At 36.1% G+C, this 20,883-nt stretch overlaps 1 protein-coding gene across 1 annotated transcript in view; it reads right to left on the reverse strand.

Moving 5' to 3' along the window:
* Positions 1-13,761: 13,761 nt before the first annotated feature.
* LOC129224517 (retinal homeobox protein Rx-B-like) overlaps positions 13,762-20,883 on the reverse strand; it is a 76,906-nt gene continuing 69,784 nt past the window's right edge. The window contains exon 4 of the mRNA XM_054858981.1: positions 13,762-14,430. Coding sequence (XP_054714956.1) covers positions 13,762-14,430 — 669 coding nt within the window. The remainder of the gene's footprint in view (positions 14,431-20,883) is intronic.

Here is a 20,883-nt window from a genome sequence, read left to right on the forward strand (position 1 = left end):
CCATGTTCATTACATAAAAAAAAACTGTTTTCTCGTAATGAAATCTCGCTCGTAAATCTCTATGCATCGAAATTATTTTTGGACATAGTGGGACATTTTGTTCGAATTTAGATCGTTTGCTTCACAAAATTCAAGTCAGGAGCACTAGCGCAGCCAGAAATACCTTCTGGGGGGGGGGGGGGTGATCAAAAATATCTACTGGAGGGTTTTTTTTTTGATCAAAAATACCAACTGGAGGGATTTTTTGAGCAAAAATACCTTAAGGTTTTTTTTTAAATCAAAACAGCCCTTTCATATGCATAAACTACTGTATTAAGATTTGCGTTTATGCTCAAACCAATGACTCTGGGAGGTGTTTTCACCCCCAAAGCCCCCCCCCCCCCCTTCGTACCGCCACTGGTCAGGGGAAAAAGAAAGCTCAGTAATCGTCACTGCGAACGCCACAAGTCAGGCAGTGAGGTTAAGAGAGTCGAGCAACGGAGAAACTTACGAATTTTAGAACAAACAACCAAGTCGTTTTCAATTTTATGTTGCGTCTCATTTTATAAAACCAGTTTATAGTTGTTCCTTTTTTCCCCCTGATAGTTGGTCTTCATTCCTAAATCTACTAAGCTTTACTGAAAATCTAAAAATTTCCATGAAATCGAAAAATGAAATGAAGGAGGTGAATCAACATTACGTCCTGGACTTCAGTTAGCAAAATTGTTTCTGATGAAATTTTTAGTTCAATGAATGACAAAATTTTTTGGGGAAGTTATCGTAAAACGCTATTAAACAAGACTTTCATATTTTTCTTTTTTTTTCTTTTTATAGAATGAAACTATGATGATTGTAACCTATGACTGGATTACTGTTTATCAAAAAGTAATAAACATTAAATTTTTATTATTAATTCTTTTTTCATCTACTGTAAGTTTCAAATTAGAAATTTAAATAAATAAAAGCAATTAGAAATGGAGCTTTGTTTAAAAAAATTAGATTTTACTTTAATGTTTTCGGAGCAATTACGATAAAATCAAGCTCGCTTCTATGTATCGAAATTTCTATACGTCGAAGTTTTTCTCTGCAAGATGCTACTGCGGTATATGGAGGTCCGAATGCATTGTAATAGATCTTCAGTTTCAAGATTACTCTTGAACACTAGAGCAGCCAGAAATATCTTCTGGCGGGGGTTTTTGATCAAAAGCACCTTCTGGAGGGTTTTTTTTGATCAAAAATATCATCTTTAGGGTTTTTTTGAGCAAAAATACCTTCTGAAGGGGATTTTTTGATTATAATTACTTCCTGGAGGGTTTTTTTTTTTATCAAAACAGCCCTTTTATATGCATAAACTACTGTATTATAAGATGCATTTATGTTAAAGTGAATGCCTCTGGGGGAGGGGGGTTCACCCCAAACCCCCCTTCCCATCGCTGTACCACTGCTCTTAAATGTTCCTTACCCATTTGGCCATGCTGGAATTTCCACACGAAGGCTATAAAAAACGTTCTATAAGGAAACACTTCACAATGTATGTGATAACTTCGAAATTAAAAATTATACACTCTTTGAACGTCACACAACTTTTTTCCAATTTAAAAATCGTAACTTAAGATTTCTATATTTGCCTCTAAAACATAAAATAAATCTCATGTTTACCTCTTACCGTATACCATCGCATAATAATTGCTCAAAGATAAATTTAGATGCATATTTACTAACATCAAACAAACGAGTTCTCAAGTTGCAAGTAACTCTAACTAAGTTGTCTTTAATATCTCAAGTAAATTTCCAGCTGTCAGAAATGTGCATGCGGTATAATTTAGTGAAATGAAGCGCTTTTAGAGAAGCGCAAACTTCCGCCGACCCGGTGTGGAAAGGCAGCATTCATTTTCGTTAAGACGAAAACGAAAAAAAGAATCCGGTTCTAAATTATTTGATAACACACCACGAAATTAAACGTTTAAAGAGCTACAAAACATGTTTATATATCATTAAAGTAAACGTCGTTGACAGCTCCATTTTTAAGGAAGAGTTCCAAAAAGCGAGCAGAATTCAAAACAGCACATCTCAAACAAATCTGAAGAGACGTGTAATAATAAAATGCGAAACATCGCACTTCTTTGCGAAAGAGAGGGATTTTTTTCCCTTTCTTCCCTTTTTCTGCAATGTCAGGGGCCGAAAATAAATGTTGGCATTTTAATTAAGAAGCCAGCCGACACAAGGGCACGATGCTAATTGCTAGTAGCGGCGGAGAGAGAAATTAATTAAATAATTTATTAAGCTCGAATAATTACAACGTCAACACGACATACGGTTCGATTTTTACAAATATCCTATCAAGCTCTAACGAAGTTGTGTTTGCTCTCGACGAGACGCTCCCATTAGTGATATTCAAAACAGGAGCCGTGTAGGGGAGAAAAAAATCCCCTTCTAAGTGAATCAACGCGCTGCGATCGCCAAATATTACTTTTTAATATCACTCGGCGTTTCGTGCTCTAACCTGACTTAATTAAGTCTTTGCTTTATTAGCCCGTCTGTGTTTATATGGATGAGAGAAAAGAACCGAAACGATTTTTCTCGAGTAAGGAAAAGGTGGGAATAGGGGTGGTCGGGGAGCGAGGGCTCCGGAAAGAGACGTGAGAATTGAAATGAAGAGGGGAAGCTCGTTTTTTTCGCTCCTCAGTAAGGAAAAAAAAAATATTTTTTCGCATAGGGAGTAAAAAAAAGGATTAAGGCGTGTGTGTGCGAAGGAGATGTATATATACACGCGTATGCTTAAGAAAAAAGGGTCGTGCAAAAATTCGAAACGACAGCAGGGTGGAGAAAAGGAGAAAAAAATAATAAAAAGTGCTGAGTTTGAATTATGCAGAGTAATTTCTTATGCAAGAAGGGTTTTATTTTGTTTTTTTCTTCCCCCGTCCTCGCTTCGTATTCGTGATTTTATTACTGTAAAAACCGGGCAGCTCGGAGACATTTACTTATATATCTATACACGCGAATAAACGTACACGTCGGGGAGAAGAGCTCAGAGAGGGAAAAAAATAACAGAGATGCTCGCTCTCTAGAAAAATGCTCTGGGTGGAAAAAGAGGTGGTGACGGCGAGGGTGGAGGAGGGCGTAAAAGGAGGTAAATAGGAGGAAGTATATTGGGAGGCGCTCGCTCGGAATATATGCATTCTTTATAAACGCCCGAAAAATATGAACGGCGCCAGGGAAGAAATCCCGCCATTGAATCAACATTATCGGGAGGAGGGGAGATTAGAGCCCGGTCAACACTTGTCGTTACCTCATCAAAGGCTTTCCAGGGATTAGGCGAGACTGTTGGCGAGGAACACGGCGCGGTCTCGGCGGTTGAGCTGAATTTAATTAAAAATGACGCCCGCTTGTCGCCACGGAAGCTCTTTAATAAAAGCGTGTTTCTGCGATTATGTGTCGGGCGTTATGAGGAGGGCGTATACCCGCTCGGTGATCTTTGATTAATGAGAAAATGAAGCTGAAAAACGGTAACTAGAAGTGTTATTAGCATCCGAGCTACTTTGTTGGAAACGGATGCTTTTGCTCTTAAATTCACAATCGTGATTAAAAACGAATTAGTATGATTGTTGAAAGAAAAAACATCTATTATTCAGAAACATGGTCTGTCTCTCCAGAAAACTTATCGCCTACTAAATTAATTCGTCCAGACTGTTTTAAATTCTTGTTCTAAGTTCAGGGACATTGTATAAAATTTTGTTCAACCTTACTCCATAAAATCAGTGGCAACTTAGCTGCCTCCACTACTCTTAAGTAATTTGGCAGATGTAACTGCTGTAAAGTAACATATCGCTTGTGGAAGGTTATGGGTAATGAAACTATAGCGTAACGTCTCACTCATTTCTGCAAAAGGTTACGCCAGAATTTTCTGTATGTTTACGGAGAAAATGCTTGAAAAGTTACACGTAAGCAAAAAGTAAACTTTCTTTTGACTTTCTTGAACAATTTAACAAATTCATGCGTTTTAACAACCAATATACACCAAATATTTTAATATACAATATTTATTTTAATATACAAACAAGATATTTTTATTGCACTAAAAGAGGAAATGACCTGAGTATTTTCAGAACCCAGAAAGTGAATCTCACCAAGGGCGCCCATATATGGGGGCAAGGGGAGGCTGGTGCTCGAGCCCCCCTCCCCCTTTAAAATTAGAGCTTCCTTACTTCTGGTACTTTTTTTCTTTGCAAAAATGTGCAAACATTTATTCTCCAGCCATTAATGAATAAGTGAATGAAAATTGTAATTAAACCACAAATGAAATATTTCAATGACTCTATGTCCTGAAATCGGTTTCCATGGAGAAAATACCCTCCTAACCCATGGGGAAAATATTTGAGCCCCCCTCCCCCTTACAATTTTGCATATGGGCGCCCTTGAATCTCGCGGACTCGTTAAGCAATAGCTTCTACCATTCTGCTACCAAGTCCGGTTTTCGATTCGCTAAAATAAGAGTTTACCTGCTCTGCGTCGCTTCTGATCATTACGCATGCGCTTTGAATTCTACAGAAACGATAGTGCAAGGTTCCTTCGACAATTTGAATTTTCAAAATAATGATGCTACGCACTTCAGAATTCGTGTAACGTTACACCCATTAATGTTGGTAATCTTACACATTTTCTTTTTACTGTGCAGGTGGGTTTCTGAAGACCGTTCCACCCACAAACTTCACGGAGTCCAAGACATCGCAGGAGAGCCATACTCTGCTCTGTTTTTGCTTAGATTTTGATAACAACATGCAAGTTAAAGTATGGAAACTCTTAAAGGATGTTTGCACGCACAGTCCAACCACGGATTCTATGAATTAGCAAACGTCCAGTCAAGATAAATCTATCTGAATAGGGGGAAAAGTAAAAATTTGATGCATGTGTTCCACTCATTTGAATGAGACTCTGCTTAATTTAGAGGCTTTATACTATTTATCTACAAACATCTCTGAAAATTAATTGATGCGTTGATTTCCGCCTGTAAACCGGATGTTGGCTTTTCCATATAATCCGTGGTCAGACAGCATATAATTACAGTGTTATTAAAATTAGCCCTGTATACAAAAATTTGCTTTAATTATATTGTGCCTGAACAGAGGCACCCCAATGGAAGGTCACGTGAAGCCATTGTGACGTCCCAAAACTTTTCCTTATGGGGCAAGTTTTGTCTGACGATTCGACAATTTCTTGGCAATCTGAAAATTTTAAATGCTCGAATGTCTAAATTTGATGTATTATGCGTGCATATACCCGTATTTTATCATTCGGCAAATTTGGAGTTTGGAGTTCCATTCGGCAAATTGATAATTGCCACAATTCTAAAAACTTAAGTTCGGGACGCCCCTGTACAAGAAAACGAGTGTAAACACGCAAAGTTTTACGCAGGGGTCAGAATGCGTACAGCATTATTAAGGAAAGCAAAATGACTGTTGAAAATGTGCGGGAAACGTTGAGAATAAGACGGGTGGAATGCATCAAAAAAAAAAATTTTTTTTTTCAAAACCCTGTAAAATCTAAGTCGAAATAAATCAAAGCAATACAGACGTATTTATTGTCTTTGAACTGCTAAAATGAAAGCATTAACTACATTTTGAAAGTCTTGTGAGTTCATAAAAGAGGTACAGATGATGGAAATGTAAATATTTTTTCTCTAGTTCAGAACATATCAGTCACCCCCCATGTTCGAATGCCGCGGATTAATTTTGCTATCGTTTTAGACTCAGTCATGCGACGAATTCGTATTCAGATTGGTAATTGAATGCCATTTCTTCCACGACTCTTTTAAAAAGACAGGAGAAGTTCGACTGGTACAAAAGTCACACTAAATGATTCCTTTGAAAAAACAAAATTAAAATACACAGTACTTTGTTTCCTAAAACATTATATTCAACGTAAAGCAGTTTTAAATCGGGTTACGTATAGAATTATATCATCAAAAACAACCCTGTTGTAAAAATTTCTCCGCCAAGAAAAGCTTTAACTTTTCCGCACGAAACAGAAGGCATTCATCCTAAACCCAAAAACAATCAGCCTTAAAAAGTTATGATATCTAGTTTGCCCGCCAAGTATCTGCCAAACTATCATCCTCCCTGTTCTCCTCTTTCATCACACCTACTTCAGTTAGATCCTCCTACCACCTTTAACTCCTCAGAAATATGGATAGATCCTTTAAATTGTTTATCCTGTTTGGCGGGAAGCTTTTCAAAATGAAATGGTTGCTTAGTGAGCAAAAAGCTTCCCGCCAAACAAGAAAAACAATTTAAAGGATCTATCCATATTTCTGAGGAGTTGAAGATAGGAAGAGGTTCTAATGGGGAATTAGGTGCGATGAAAGAAAAGAGGGAGGATGATAATTTGGCAGATAACCTGGCGGGCAAACTAGATATCATAACTTTTTAAGGCTGATTGTTTTGGGGTTTAGGATGAATGCCTTCTTTTCTGTGCCGAAAAGTTAAAGGTTTTCTTGGCGGAGAAATTTTTACAACAGGGTTGTTTTTGATGAGATATCACATCTTTTTGTATTGATATTACTTTGTCTGCCATTTTAGAATTGAGAGCTTCAAGTCATAAATATTCAATTGAAGCAACATTGTTTTGTGTTTTTATAAGGAACAATAATGGCAAGCTTAATTTTACGTCATATTATTTTCTGATCAGAAAGATTCTATGTTCGTTTGGTGAGAATTGGGTGGTTTAAATTTTACTGCAATCCTTATATCCTCTCTGTTGCAAAGCAAACTTTTTGGATAATAAAATATTATATTTTAAATTACCATATTGTTTTCGAGTATTTTACAATTTCGCAATAAATTCTATTACAGTTTCTTTATTTGACGGATAATTCAACATTTTCATAAAGGTTTTTTTTCATGTTTTACAGCTTGCGGGCTATTTTAATCTAGCTTTTCACTTTTTATTTAATGATTTTTTTTCTTAAAATCGTGGATTATTTTACGTTTTATGGGATAATTTTAACTGTTTGGTGATTTATCTTTCTTTTGATGGAAGTCTTTGTCTTGTGTAATACCTAGTTTTGTTTAAAAGTTCATTCAAAAGACGAAATAACGCATGTTATCATCAAGCAAAAAAAAAAAAAACTACGTCATTAAATATTTTAATTTTTAATGTGTAAGAAGACCTATACAACTGTACTGGACGCTCGACGTCACATCGCGTATATCCCAAATTTGCCCCACCGACTGCGCATGATGCGCGCGGACTTAGCTCATTAAAAGTCTTGCTTGAATTAATTGCAAAAATTTTGTCTGTTAACAAATTACTGCAAAACACGGATTTCCACACACGTATTTCATGTATTTTCAATTCATTATGTGTTATGTTTGTGAAAAATGCATTAATTTAGAAAATAAGCAAACCAATAAAAAAGTGCTATTTTTCGCTTTCAATTAGAAAGTTATATGTATCATATTCATATACGTATAGTTTCATATAATATGTCACGGAAGATATTCTAATGGTTTAACCTCAATTTCGCGCAGACATTTAACCTCTAACCCCCCCCCCCCCCCCTGAAATATATCAAAGATGAAAATCAGGGGAAAGGAAATTTCGTATCGGCAAAAACTGGGGGGGGGGGGGTAGCATTCTAGTATCATTCATTAATTTGTTTCTCTGCTTAAATATAAACAAACATGGAATCTTAAAACGGAAAGCCCGTCCGCGCGCATGCGCAGTTCGCTGTGGCAAATTTGTGATATCCGCGATTTAACGGCTAGTTGCCCAACTGTTGGATCTCTTTTAGTCTTGATTGAACTTTATTTCTTAAGAAAACTTTTGAATAACTATTGGATCTGTTGTAACCTTGCAATTGCAGTCAGAGATTTCCAAACCCTATGAGCCTGATAGTAAGTACAATGGCAATTTAGGGAAAATTAGTGATTTTCAAACTTTAATTACATCGGTCCATGATGTCCCTGGGGGTTGTGTTTTTGTGTATGTACTTAATGGCCCCCCAGGAATATGTATACAAAAAATCATTACCATAGCCCCCCGGGGGGGGCTGTGACAGAGCCCCGGGAAGGTACAATTTGGGGGGTCAAAACGAGGGGGAGGGGAGGGGGTCAAATGGCACAGAAGGCACATCAGTAAGGCACAAGGAATGTGTGTGCTAAATTTCAGCTTGATTCTTCTTTTCATCTGGGCTGTAGCCCTGTCAAAGAAGCGAAAACTTTTTTGAACAGCGATTTTCTAACTTAAATATCTCCTCCCACTGTTGATTCAGGGGACTGTATTTTGGTTTACGTCGTCAGGGGCCACTAGAGGTTGAATATACCAAAAATCAACTCGGGGGGGGGGGGGGGTCTTCATGGGGCTGAGATACAGAGGAGTGAAAAAAAACAGAAAACCCCAACTTTTTCCGTCGTGTAAACTGTACTTAGTCGCGTTTATTTTCTTTCGTCTTTCTTGGCGTTGGATTTGCTTTTGTTGGCTGCAGACGTTTGGTTTCCCTTGCGGTAGGCATTTGGTTTTCTTGGCAGCCGGGACGATCCCGCGTCTCGTGATTATTAATACTTTTTGCTTTAGGATTTAATTACTAGTTGATCAACGAAAATGAGATGTTTTATTTCTCTATTAAAAGTGCAGGTAACTTCCTAAAAATTCAAGTTCCCAGTAACAAATTATAAAAGGTTATGCAGTTTAAAGTCATTTTCGCAATTAGTTCCCAGTGATTGAGTTCGGTAATTTTCTACCTGGTGAATACATTATTTTTTACGTGTAGTTTTTACAGCAGAGCAATCATCTATGCGAAGCATTTTCATCGCGAATGCTTCGCATGCATCAGCTATTATGTATAGCATACCAACTTCGGCGGGATTTAAAAGTAACTTTTAAATCGTTTTTGTTGACATGGGAAAACGCAAAAGGAATGAAAATTACTAAACGAAGAATTAAAAGCATAGCATATACTGATACCCTGGCTGCGAAATGCCTTCTTTCTTCTTATTTTTTCCCCCTTTTCATTTTTTTTCGATGTCATAAAAACTCTTGAATCTATGAAGTATTATGGTGCAAACCGCAAATTCATGCGACAATTTGTTGGTTTTCTATGAATTTTTTAAATGTGTCAAGGACTTTTCGGACACCCTGTATATATATACATTTTCCCTCACTTTCTCTACTCGCATACACACACACTATAATATACATGTGTGTGTGTCAGTACTAAGTTGTATGCCTATTCTTGAAACTATCCAAAATTAGGATTTATTCAAAGCACAAAATGATGCTTAATTCGAAATACACTTAAGCAAATTTGAATCCCATGCCAAAGGAAATACTCCCAGATGGGTAGGCGCGCAGAAATTATTTTACAATTGAATAAAATTTATTTCACGAGGAAATTCCATTGGAGAAAATTTCGTCTGGGAAGACTCGATACTTTAATTTAAATTACCGTAAACTTAAAGGAAACTAATTAGAAATCTTAGGAATAAAAGCCCGAAAGCAGAGCAGTAATTACTTTCCCAAGAAATCATTTCGGTCAAAAATCAAATTTATTTCTATAATATTAACTGATAAGATTATCGAATTTACGCACAAACTGTGCTGTGTTGATTTGGTAATGCATTATACAGTTAGATTATTTTCTTCATTTCACTTCGCTTGATCGTCGATTTGTAGAACGAATCTGTTTTAGATCCTTTAAGAGGATCTTCCGTCCTAGTAATGGGATTACTGATTCAGAGATGATTAAAGTTAAGGAAATGAAAATGAATTTATAATTTACTGTCTTAATGCGGACGATGCAATTGGTTGAAATATCTCTCCGAGCTGTTGGGCTAAACGAATAGATTCTAAAACTCTGCAAATTGGAGAAACAAACTTAATAAATTATGTATTCTTAGGATATTTATTTTCTGCTTTGCAAAGGAATTTTCTATTTCGGAATTCGTAATTGAAACAACAGCAGTCAGGTATACGAGAATACTAGTAACAATATTGGCTTTTTTTTCTTTTCTTTTTTTTAAATTAACATTTAATGATAAAATTTCTTAGTTCCTGTAGAAGTGAGAAAACTAAAACCTTTTTTTTTTCTTTTTGAAACACAATTTGATCTTCAGAAGAAGTCAGGGAAGTCAGGATCATCAAGGAAGAAATTATTCTGGAATTGAATAACTGTGAACTTAAATAATGTAAAAATGTTCCAAAGTGCTATTTACCACTAGTTGGAGGTTTGGGGGAGGAGGAGGGACTCACTAAAAGAACTGGTGATTTGAAACCAATATACAGTACATCTGCATTACCGTAAACCTTATACCCCCCTCCCCTCAACTAAAAACGGCTTAAATGAAGTTTCTTTCCCCTCTTCCTCCTCCTTTTCTTTCCCTTTTTTTAAACAAAGGTTTCCCCCCCCCCCCCCTAGTTTGTTTGTTTCAATAAGAATGCTCTGGAAATTTCAATGTCATTTAAAATAGATGCATCGAATTTTTATTCTCTTACACATGTAATTCAATGATTTGTTGATTTTTTAAATGCTAACGGAGCTTTGGATCACTCTGCATATCGTCACCTCAGAGCAACAGTAAGATATCTTAGTGTTATTTCTGGGATTAGATATCTTTGTATTGCTCTGAAGTGACGATATGCAAAGTGTAAGAATGTGTAAAGTGTGATGGTCAAGCGAGACAACATATGGCACAAAACTTGAATCATTAATCTTTCAAAGTTTTGGGTTTGTTTGTAAAAAATTCTATTTTTAATGATGAAATCTATTATTGATGCAGCTTGACATAATTTTCCCCATGAAAACAATTTAGTGTTTGAACTTAGAATTACTCTCTTATTTATTTCGAAAATAGTTAAAAAAATCAATCTTATTCCAGACTCAAGAATTACTAAGCTATTGTAACCATTTAAACAGTGGCATATGTACAAATGAATCGGTAGTAGTAAAAATAAATAAATAAATAAGAAGAAAACAGCTGCAGTCACAGAAATAGAGACAGTGTTACATTAATTCAATACTTTTATTTCTCAAATTATTCACATTTCAAACATACCAGGGCTTTTAAACACGCTCGTTTAAAAATACAGCAGTCATTTTTTGCCCACTGTTTAGGCAGTTATAAGATAAGTTTTCGTTAGAATACTGACCTTCATCACTGTTTCTGACATTATTTATCGTGCTATTAAAATACAGCCACAATTTGTACAAAGATACACCATGACCATTCAATGCACAGTCGGACCTTCATATATCGAAGTAGCAAATTGCCGCAAAAAAATCGATATATAGAAATTTCGATATATAGAAACAATCTTATTTTATCGTACAAATCTCCTAAAACACTGAAATTAAAGCTAATTTTCGTGTTATGAAACCCAATTTTCTAATTTATACGAGCATCGGATTAAATGAAAGTTGATAATTAAAAAATTAATAAAAATTACATTTTTGCGCCGTCATACATCTTCATTCTTTGGCAATTAACTCGATTCGCAGCATTAGGGTTGTTTCGTTTTGACAGTGTAATCGAGAGAAAAGTAAAAAATCAATCCACTTAACTTGAATGATTTTTACTGAAGCTAAAGAGACTAATCAACAGACAAAAGGAATAACTTTAAACTTATTTTACAGTGTTACTGGTTACAACTTAGATTTGAATAAACTTGAGGGAATTTAAGAACTCCAGAACGGAACGACCTATTTACACAGCCCTCAACCCCAGATTCCTTGAGTTTCGTAGCAACCTTTAGTAAACATAATTTTCTCCCCTAATTTTCATTTTTCATGAGACAAACAGCCTGAAGTTGAATCGAAATATACGAATGTCTCGAAAAAAATTTCGATATATAGAGATTTTTTCAATATATAGAAGCAATTTTTCTATGTAATGAACATAGAAATTTGCTAGGATTTCGATATATAGAAAATTTCGATATATGGAAGTTCTATATATGGAGGTTCGACTGTATGTTCACTCGACATACTGGAGAATAAAGAAATTACGAAACAAATTAGAGTTAATTTTCCGATAGATAAATATTGCACAAATTGTGAAAAGAGTTTTTGAAAGTAATTAATATATTGAAGTTTTGCTTTTGGAACTGAGAATGTTTTTCCAAAAGAAAAAAATAATAATAAATGTAAATCTTCTCTTGATCATAAAAGGCAAGGTTTAAATGTTTTATTGTTGCAAAAATACCGAGAACAGATTTTCAGAAAACATACAAATAAATATTCTTTATTAAAGACTTACTTTTTAGAAGAAGCGTTTTTTCTAATACGATGAAATATTCTTGGTTGTGTACCTGATTAATTTTTTTAAACATAGCTATATATAAGGTAAACCAGTAGTGGCCAGTGCATCAGTAGCGGCCTCTTCAAGGTTTAAAACGCACTAATAGTTTCCACAGTGAAGTATATTTTAAAACTCTGGCTCTATAATATTAATTGCCCCTCTTGAAACGCAATAGGCGTATTATAACCAAACTCTTTCTAAATCATCCCAATTTTTAAAAATACCAGAATTTCAATTTGCTCAATTTTTATCTATTCTTTCCCAAACTTCAAATTTGATCCAGTAGTGGCTACTCCAAAATCTAAAAATTTCAGTACTGGCCATCTGACATTCTCCCATCCAAAGAATTTATATTACTTACTTTAAAGTCAGATAACCGATGAATAAAATTGAGTCCATATGATAGTTACATTAAGTACCAACAAAAAATCTAGTTATTATTGTTCATTTTTTTCTTGAAAGTATACAAGTAAACTTAAAGTGACCACTACTGAAGCACTGGCCACTACTGATGTTTTACTTCATATGAGTTTGTCATTTTACTTAATATGAACAATGGAATAAAGTAATGTTTAAAAAGTGACATCAGACACATAGTACTCGCTGTACGCAAATAATTTAATATAAAGCGATTATAGATATGTAATTAATAGAATGTGTAAAGGTGGAATTCTGGAAAATCAATATTCATTCAAATCTATAACAAAGTCAATTTTAAAATAGTTCCCGCATACATAAACGTCACCGGATTTGGAACAAATATGCTGTCATTATTATTATTAGTTTTTTTTTTCGATTTGCACGTTATCCATAAGCAAACGAACTGCAGATCAGAATGAGTGGGATTTGTTCCTAAATCATTATGCAGATCTAGTATAGTTTACGAAACTGCACGATAGCATCTCTCTAAAGATGCAATAAGTAATAAGCAATCTACAATCCGAGTTTGGCGACCAAACACCTTGTTGTTCACTTGGGTTGTTGCTTAATAGTAGCCTGTTATGGTTGCTGTGTCTCGCCAACTTGTGCCACTCATGGTACTTCTTTCAAAAAGAATTGCAACTAATACCATCAACTATTTAACTACTCATAGTAACTTATAGATATGGATTGAATAAATAAAGAATAAATTGCAGACACAAGATAAACTGTTCTTGTCTTCACTGCCCCAATCATTTTTAAAAGGCGATAGCTTGTTCTACTAATATTGATCAAAATTGCTCTTTGCCTAGGCTGTTTCATTATTTGCTTTTGAGGAAAATATCACCAAATAAAATGATAGTATTGCCAAGTTTGTCGTACTACTGAAACGTTGCAAAGTGAGACTTTTTTGTCGCCAACAACAAAACAGGCTACAGAAGTTTTTCTTATAGGAGCTTCAGTAATGACTTATTCAGGTTTTCTAGCTTCTGTGTTGTGTAACTTCGTTCATTTCTAATGTCTAACTAACGACTTTGCTTGAGTACAAAATTTTCTTTCATGCGAAACAAGTTCAGGAAGATGAGTTCGGTCTTGAGGCTGTAGTTGGGGAACTGGGCCTCTCCAGACCGTGTTCTTTTGCCTTGAGTCTAAGGATGTCTAGGCTGGATCTTCCTGGATCCAGACTTTTCACTAAGGGCCCAGAGTCTAGACCTATAAAGGTCGGTTGCAGGTGGGTCTGTCCCAGGAACGAAGGGGCTCCTTTACCACCTGCATGAGCCAGGGCATGATGGTGGTGTGCGAAACTGGTGATAGACGGAGCTGTGGTCGACGAAGATGTGGAAGCTGAGGCTGAAGCTGCAGCTGAACTGAGCATGTAGACTGACAGCAAAGCCGAGCTGAGTGGCGTAACAGCCTTCGGCCAAGAAGGGGGCCCATGGGCGTGTCCAAGAAATCCTGGTGGCCCTATCGCTCCAGGCCCCGAATTGCCGTTGTTGAAGTTGAGCATGTGGGATAGTCCTAGCGGGCCTTGTAGACCGGCCGTGGACAGAGGCCACAGGTGGTGGTCCGAATGCCCTATTGGTAGGCTTCCGTGTAAGTGTGGACCCGAGTTGGGGTACAGCGAGGGCAGGTCGGATCTGGGTCCCATGAGGAGATCTACTCCTGAAGGAAGGTTAGGACTGTCTCTACCCATGGCCTTTTCTCTTTTCCTCCACTTTGCCCGGCGGTTCTGAAACCATACCTGGAACAAAAGGAAAAGAAATGAGAAAAATAAAGAGATATAGAACGATGTTTTACTTTACTAATATTTAGGATTAATTCCACGGAAAACGGTCATTTTGTTCCACACGTGACAACTCATGTTTTTCTTTAAAACTAATAACTTAAACAGGTAATGAACAAAATTGTGTTTCTTAAGAAACCACAATCGTATGTGTGATTTTTTGAGCAAAAAAATTGTTCATTGCCTTTTAAAATTATTACTTTTTTAAATAAAGAGCTGTCACGTGCGGGACAAATTGGTGACTTTTGCACGGAAGTGATTGTACCCGCACAATTCATGTGCAATGTAAAATTTATAACACTTAGCTTGTTACGCAAATATGCAAATCTCATATAATAAAAGACGAAACATCTGTTAATATGAATATTTTCTTTTACAGCAGGAAATGACATCCCAGCAGTACTTCTACAGGGTGCAACGAGTGCTACAACTGATCAATAGAGAATTAAAGAAAAAAAAAAAAGGTACTTGCATATTCTATTCTACTGGAAGATGAAATTGAAAAATAAAAGAACTTGAAACAATGGCAGGCCAATTACGTTCCTTTTTTGAGAAACGAGAAATTTTAGAATGGTGTTTGAAAATTAATTTCAGTAAATCTGCTATTGATCTTAATGAACGAAGAACAAATAAGTTAAAATACTTCAAAAGAAAAGAAATATAGAGCAAAAAACCTTCCCACTTTGGCGAAATCAAATCAATGATGTGTATTTAAAAAAAAGAAATCTTTTGTCGTCACTGAACTGAGGAAGGAGGGGGGGGGGGGTTATAATGAAAGCGTCATTGACAAACTGGAACGAAAACGTTTCCAAACAATTTCGCAAGTACTTCGGACTTCCTCTTCAGGAGCATTTTCCGTGGGCGGTAGAAAATCCATTTCGTCCATTCCTCTTCTTCATCAAATCAACTAATTGTCGTCAATTACGTTTTATTCAGAGGCCGGAAGCGGATTGGATCCCCCCGCTCCCCCACTCTCCTCCTCCCCATTTTCAATTTTAATCACCGCCCATTGTCCCCCAAGTGGACAAATTATTGACCGGGAAATTGCGCGCCGGCTTCAGAGCCCCGCAATAATGGGGAGATGCGGCCATTAATGGCTGTGATTACGCAGGAACAGATTAGCCAAAGGCATTGGAGGCACTTCCGATTCCGCGCGCTTTAAGCCTCTTTTTTGGGGGGTTATTACGTATGGAGGACCCTTTGTGCAGAACACGGGAGTGATTCACATTTTGAAATATTTGCATGTAAATAATAATGTGTGCCGGCTTCCGCGGAGAGACGAATTGGCTGCGCTAGTGGAGGAATTATGTTCAATGATTTTTATACGTTGCGGGGAAGCGTTCTTGCTTAAATGAATATTTTCAGTTGCAAGAAAATTGTATCTGAATGTTAGTGGGACCAAGTAAAGAAGAAAAAAAAAGCAGAAAAAAGTGTTATGCAGTCTAGGAAACCTTTCACTGACACAATTACAGTAATTTTACTGGTAGATGAGCTTCAATAGTATAATAGTAACTGAATTCCCAATTTTCTTTGCACGCAAAGCACCATTTATACGGCTCTCATTCATGCGTCATTCGTATTTATATCCTTTTTGTCACAATGCCAGTTTGTGCATAACTATTGCGATGATAAATAAGAAAGGATTTTAGCTATACGATGAAAATTCCCGTTGGACGTCGTTTTCCCTACTTTTCAAAATTTCTTCTGCAGTCATTTTTATTTCATTATTATTATTATTTTATTATTTTTTGTTTCAGTTTCCTTCTCCTCTAATGTTTAGAAAATGTTCTATTTGACAGGATTGAGGTATGAGAGGATGGACAAGTAGATAACGTGCAATGGGAGATTAATTGCAAGTTCATTGACTTTCTTGCATTGATGTAGAAGTTTTAATTGGCAACAGAAACGAAATGAATTTTTTTAATAAATTTCTTTAAGATTACTAATTGAAAGTGAGGATCTTCTGTGAAAGCACATTTTGGAATGGATAATTCTAACGTGAAAAACAATAAATGACAAAAAAAAAATCGAAAATACATTTAAATATCGTTGAAGAGAATATCAAAGGGCGAATTAAAACAGTCCTTGTGATCGAGACTATAACCGAAACCTCATAAAAATATTTTTAAGGATACTATATTAAAAAATATTTTCAAACTCAGTCGCTCCTCTGAGATTTATTCTCAAACACGGGCGGTAGAGCAGGACAACGCGTCGATGGTTTGAACTTGAATCATAGCATGGCCTGAGATGTTATTGATCGTTGCAGTATTAGGTGTGCCGAAAAGTGTGTATATATATATATATATAATGTAGTTTTTTTTTTTTCAAACAAATATATTTTTTTTTTTTAAGTTTTTATTTTTAATCAACAATTTAATTACCTTCGTTATCAACAACCTTTTGCCTTCTTGTGCACAAATTTTTAATCCCGGGTGGATTGAAATGAACAGGTTAATGATCGAAATATCTGTGGGATGGCATTTTGAACATCAGACAAATTTACAAGCTTTTTATTGCCACATATAGACCTTATTAAAGGGAAATGTGATGGTGCAACATCAGGTGAGTATAGTGGGTGAAGTAACTCGCCACAGCTGATTAATGTTTCAAGGATTCACTTTAAGCAGTGTGGTCTTGTATCATCATGTTTTAGGATGAGTCTTTTTCTGTTTATAACTACAGCTGATTAATGTTTCAAGGATTCACTTTATGCAGTGTGGTCTTGTATCATCATGTTTCAGGATCAGTCTTTTTCTGTTTATAACTATAAAGTTGCCCCTCAAGGTATGACGGGTGAAAATTGCTTCTACTCGTCTACATTTGAACGAAGCAATTGCCTGTTTGGTGATACTTTGATATTTAAAATTTTAACCCTAACTCCAGTGGATGAACCTTAAACTCAAGTGAATAGTGTTAATTTTCAACCACTTTTTTCATTTTTCATTCCTCTAAGATGACTGTCTTACCAGTAAAACAGTTAAGTTACCGGATCGAATTCATCCTTGTCACAATAAAGCCTTTCCCTGCATGTTAAACATTACCAAAACATACAATTATCAAATTCCCATGCCGTAGCGGGTGTTTCAATGTTGAAACACGCGGTTTACTCGATCATCGGCTATTACTTATATGAGGATAATGGAAATATTCTCGCTACAAATTACACCATCTGATTTCAATTTCTTTCGATCGCGAAAGCACTTTCTCTGAGAAAAATAGTTGAAACTTTGGCTTTTACCCAAGATGCCATTTCTAGATATTTTGCTCTAAAACGCAGTCGATTTTATCTACCCGGGGTAGAAAATCTGCATACTAGATGCAAAAAGCAGTTGATAACGAGGGTAATTACATCGCTGATTAAAAATAGAAGCTTTAAAAAATTTAGTTGTTTGAAAAAAGAAATGACGTTACGTTCGAGTCCTTCTAATGCTTTCAGAGACGGATCCAAAAATTTTTTGTAAGGGGAAGGGGGGGGGGGGTCAAGCTTCAGTGACCAACGCTATACCTCCAAATAAAAAAAGTATCAGTTAAGGTGGGGTCTACCCTCTCCCCAAAGAGGATCAGCGCACCGCCTCATATGATGCTACGGAGCCCAAATGAGATCGGAACCCTTTCAAATTGACCTCCCCTCCCTCCCCTAAATTTTTCATTGACGCAGCTCGCGCCATGGATCATATTCCCTCAAATTTTCATCAAAAGTCAAAATTCTTTAGGCAAACAAGCTGGACAAGTTACCGTAAGCTTTGGATAAATTGTTCTTTTGAAAATGAACAAAAACTCAAAATAGCAATAGCCCAGAAACAAACCCAGTCAATCATTTGAGTTATGACGCGCTGAGAAGAAATACCTTGCAGAACCAAGTAGAAAAAAGGTTAACATCGATTCCATGAACTATTATTTTCGGATCTAAAAATTGAAGTTTAATAATAATCATAATAAAATTCATACCACAGGGGGTCAGTTGACCCATTGAGAATGAGACTGCGTAGTTCTCAAAGGGATGCTCAACCCCTCTCCAAGAGCAAGGCTGTATCCCCCAAAATATCGAGAAAACCCCCCTCCCAAAAGCCAGAGGCCCCCCCAATGAGAAAAGTACCCGTCAAAACACCCCCCTAAAAATTTCAATGACGTAGTCTGCGCATGACCCTCTTCTAGGTGGGCACCCCTGGTTCCCTGAATAATGTGATATATTTGTGAAAATTAGTTGAAAATAAACGCATTTATATGAAATACAGTTTATTTAAAAAATACAGAGTTTTTAATTACATGTAATGAAGTATTTAAAAAAAGAGTTTAAAATGGCCTTAATCTAACCAGCACTTTTTCAGTTGCATTTCAGAAACCAGCTGCTAATTAGAGGTGGGCAATGTCGTTCTTTTTAATGATTCGTTCAACAGAGGATCGTTCATTCTTTTGATCCGTTCATTTTACTCGTTCATCTGAACGACTTCGTTCATTTATAAAAGTTGCAGAGGATCTCTCTGCACGACATACTCACGTACATTCGATATGTTTCACTAGATCAGTAATATTCTTTAAAGAAAAGATAACTAAAATTATCTTAAAGAAAGAATATATGCCTACACTGTTAAAACCGGAGGTGCCAGATAGGTGCGATTTTCCGCCTTAGGGTGCAAAGACGGAGCCATAGAGAGTCACAGAGGCTAGGAAATATTGTTCCGATATCTTTTAGCACCTCAGTAGATGAAAGAAGGTAATGAAGAGCCATCAGCTCACGCAGTAGCCAATAGCGACTCTTTTCCTCCGCAAAGGTGCCTCGCTGGCACATGCGCTGTGCGGTCCGGCACAAGTTCAATTCAGCCACTTTAATGGCGGATGACGATGCAGCAACGTAGTTGTTGGTACATTAAATTTTCACATTGAATTGACAACTAAACTGGATTAAAATTCAACATTTCTGGGACAAACCTTCAAAACCTTGCGTAAGTACAGTCATTTAATCATGGTATAACATTTAAGGCTTTCCAACAGGCTTTTAGTGTTTTCAGAGTCGAGTTTCAACAAAGTAAACTGAGTACTACTTCTTGTTTATAGTTAACCGTTTTAACATAGGCTTTTTCTATCATGTGTACTAATATATGCTGTTACTTCCTTGTCGCGTCAGCGGTGTCGCGGATTTTCCCCAAAATGTTTATTGTTAGCAATACGAAATAATTAATAAGTAATCGTTATGAAAATTTAGCGATGTAACTTAACTGCTACAGCAGATACACTAAATGTCTTTATCTTCTCAATAAAACAGCTGCGTAGACGTAGCAAAGGGAAAAAAAAGACGCTTGGAAAAGAAATCTCTCTGTGTGTTTCATGCCATGACTCATATGACTCATTACGTAAAAATATTTCGTTTGTGTAATTTCAAAAAAAAAAAAAAACGAATGCATTGTCTAGACGCGTTTATGATTTTTTTTCTAATTTCTGTTTCCAATGCTTTTATATTATGTGGGATGCCAAAAATTTGTTTTGATTTTAATATCAAAAAAGTTCCTATTTAAAAAAGAAAAAAAAAGTGCTTTTTTAGATTACTTATGTTCAAATAGGACATTCAAATGTCGAACCATATATGTATACGTATCAATATGTTACTCTTGATTAAAATATTTTAAACGTTTATGAAACGTCTGCAATTTATGAAACGATTTGATTTTTCCGTGATTGTAATATAACTGAAAAATTTGAATGTGTCCGTAAATTATCCATAGATGCCTACATTCTTAATTTTTGGTATTATGCTGTAGTAAATGTCAATATCCATTTAAAACTACAGAGCAATTCAAGGGTTTTTATGAGAGTTAGAACTCGGATAGAGGAATTGAAGTCATGAACGCTTCTAAATTATGTTGGAAAGTCTGAAATGTGATCAAATGCCTTAAATGACAAATTTTTACCCAAAATCAATTCAATGTGAAAAACGTACCAAGACTTTGTATATCATAAACACAAACAATAAACACAATAATATTCAAAAATGCACACAATACGGGGGAGGGAGGGAAGACGATCTACTGTAGAAATCAGTAACGGTGCCATTTATCTCTCTAAAGGTTCCTTCTTTTCACCGCCGCTGTCTGTCTTTTAAAAGGTGCCCGTTTTTCACCCTAATAAAAGGTGCAATTTCGGCTCCGTATTGGGTGCCGCTGGTGAACAAGCGTTTCACCCCTGAAAGGTGCCGAACGCAACCTGTAGTTTCAACAGTGTATGAAAAATGAATCGAAAAACTTTATTTGGGTTTCGATGCATAAAGCAATTATAGTTCACTTTGTAAGATATTTCTCAGTTGCCGAGTGGTAAGACATGTTTTCCATTCCAAAAACCACAGGTTCCATTTCAACGTGTCAAAAAATTAAGTTATTAAATTTTTCCAGCTACAGCACTGTATAAATACATTTA

This window comes from Uloborus diversus, chromosome 6 (assembly GCF_026930045.1).
Source record: "Uloborus diversus isolate 005 chromosome 6, Udiv.v.3.1, whole genome shotgun sequence".
In the NCBI taxonomy this organism is placed as follows: Eukaryota; Metazoa; Arthropoda; class Arachnida; order Araneae; family Uloboridae; genus Uloborus; species Uloborus diversus.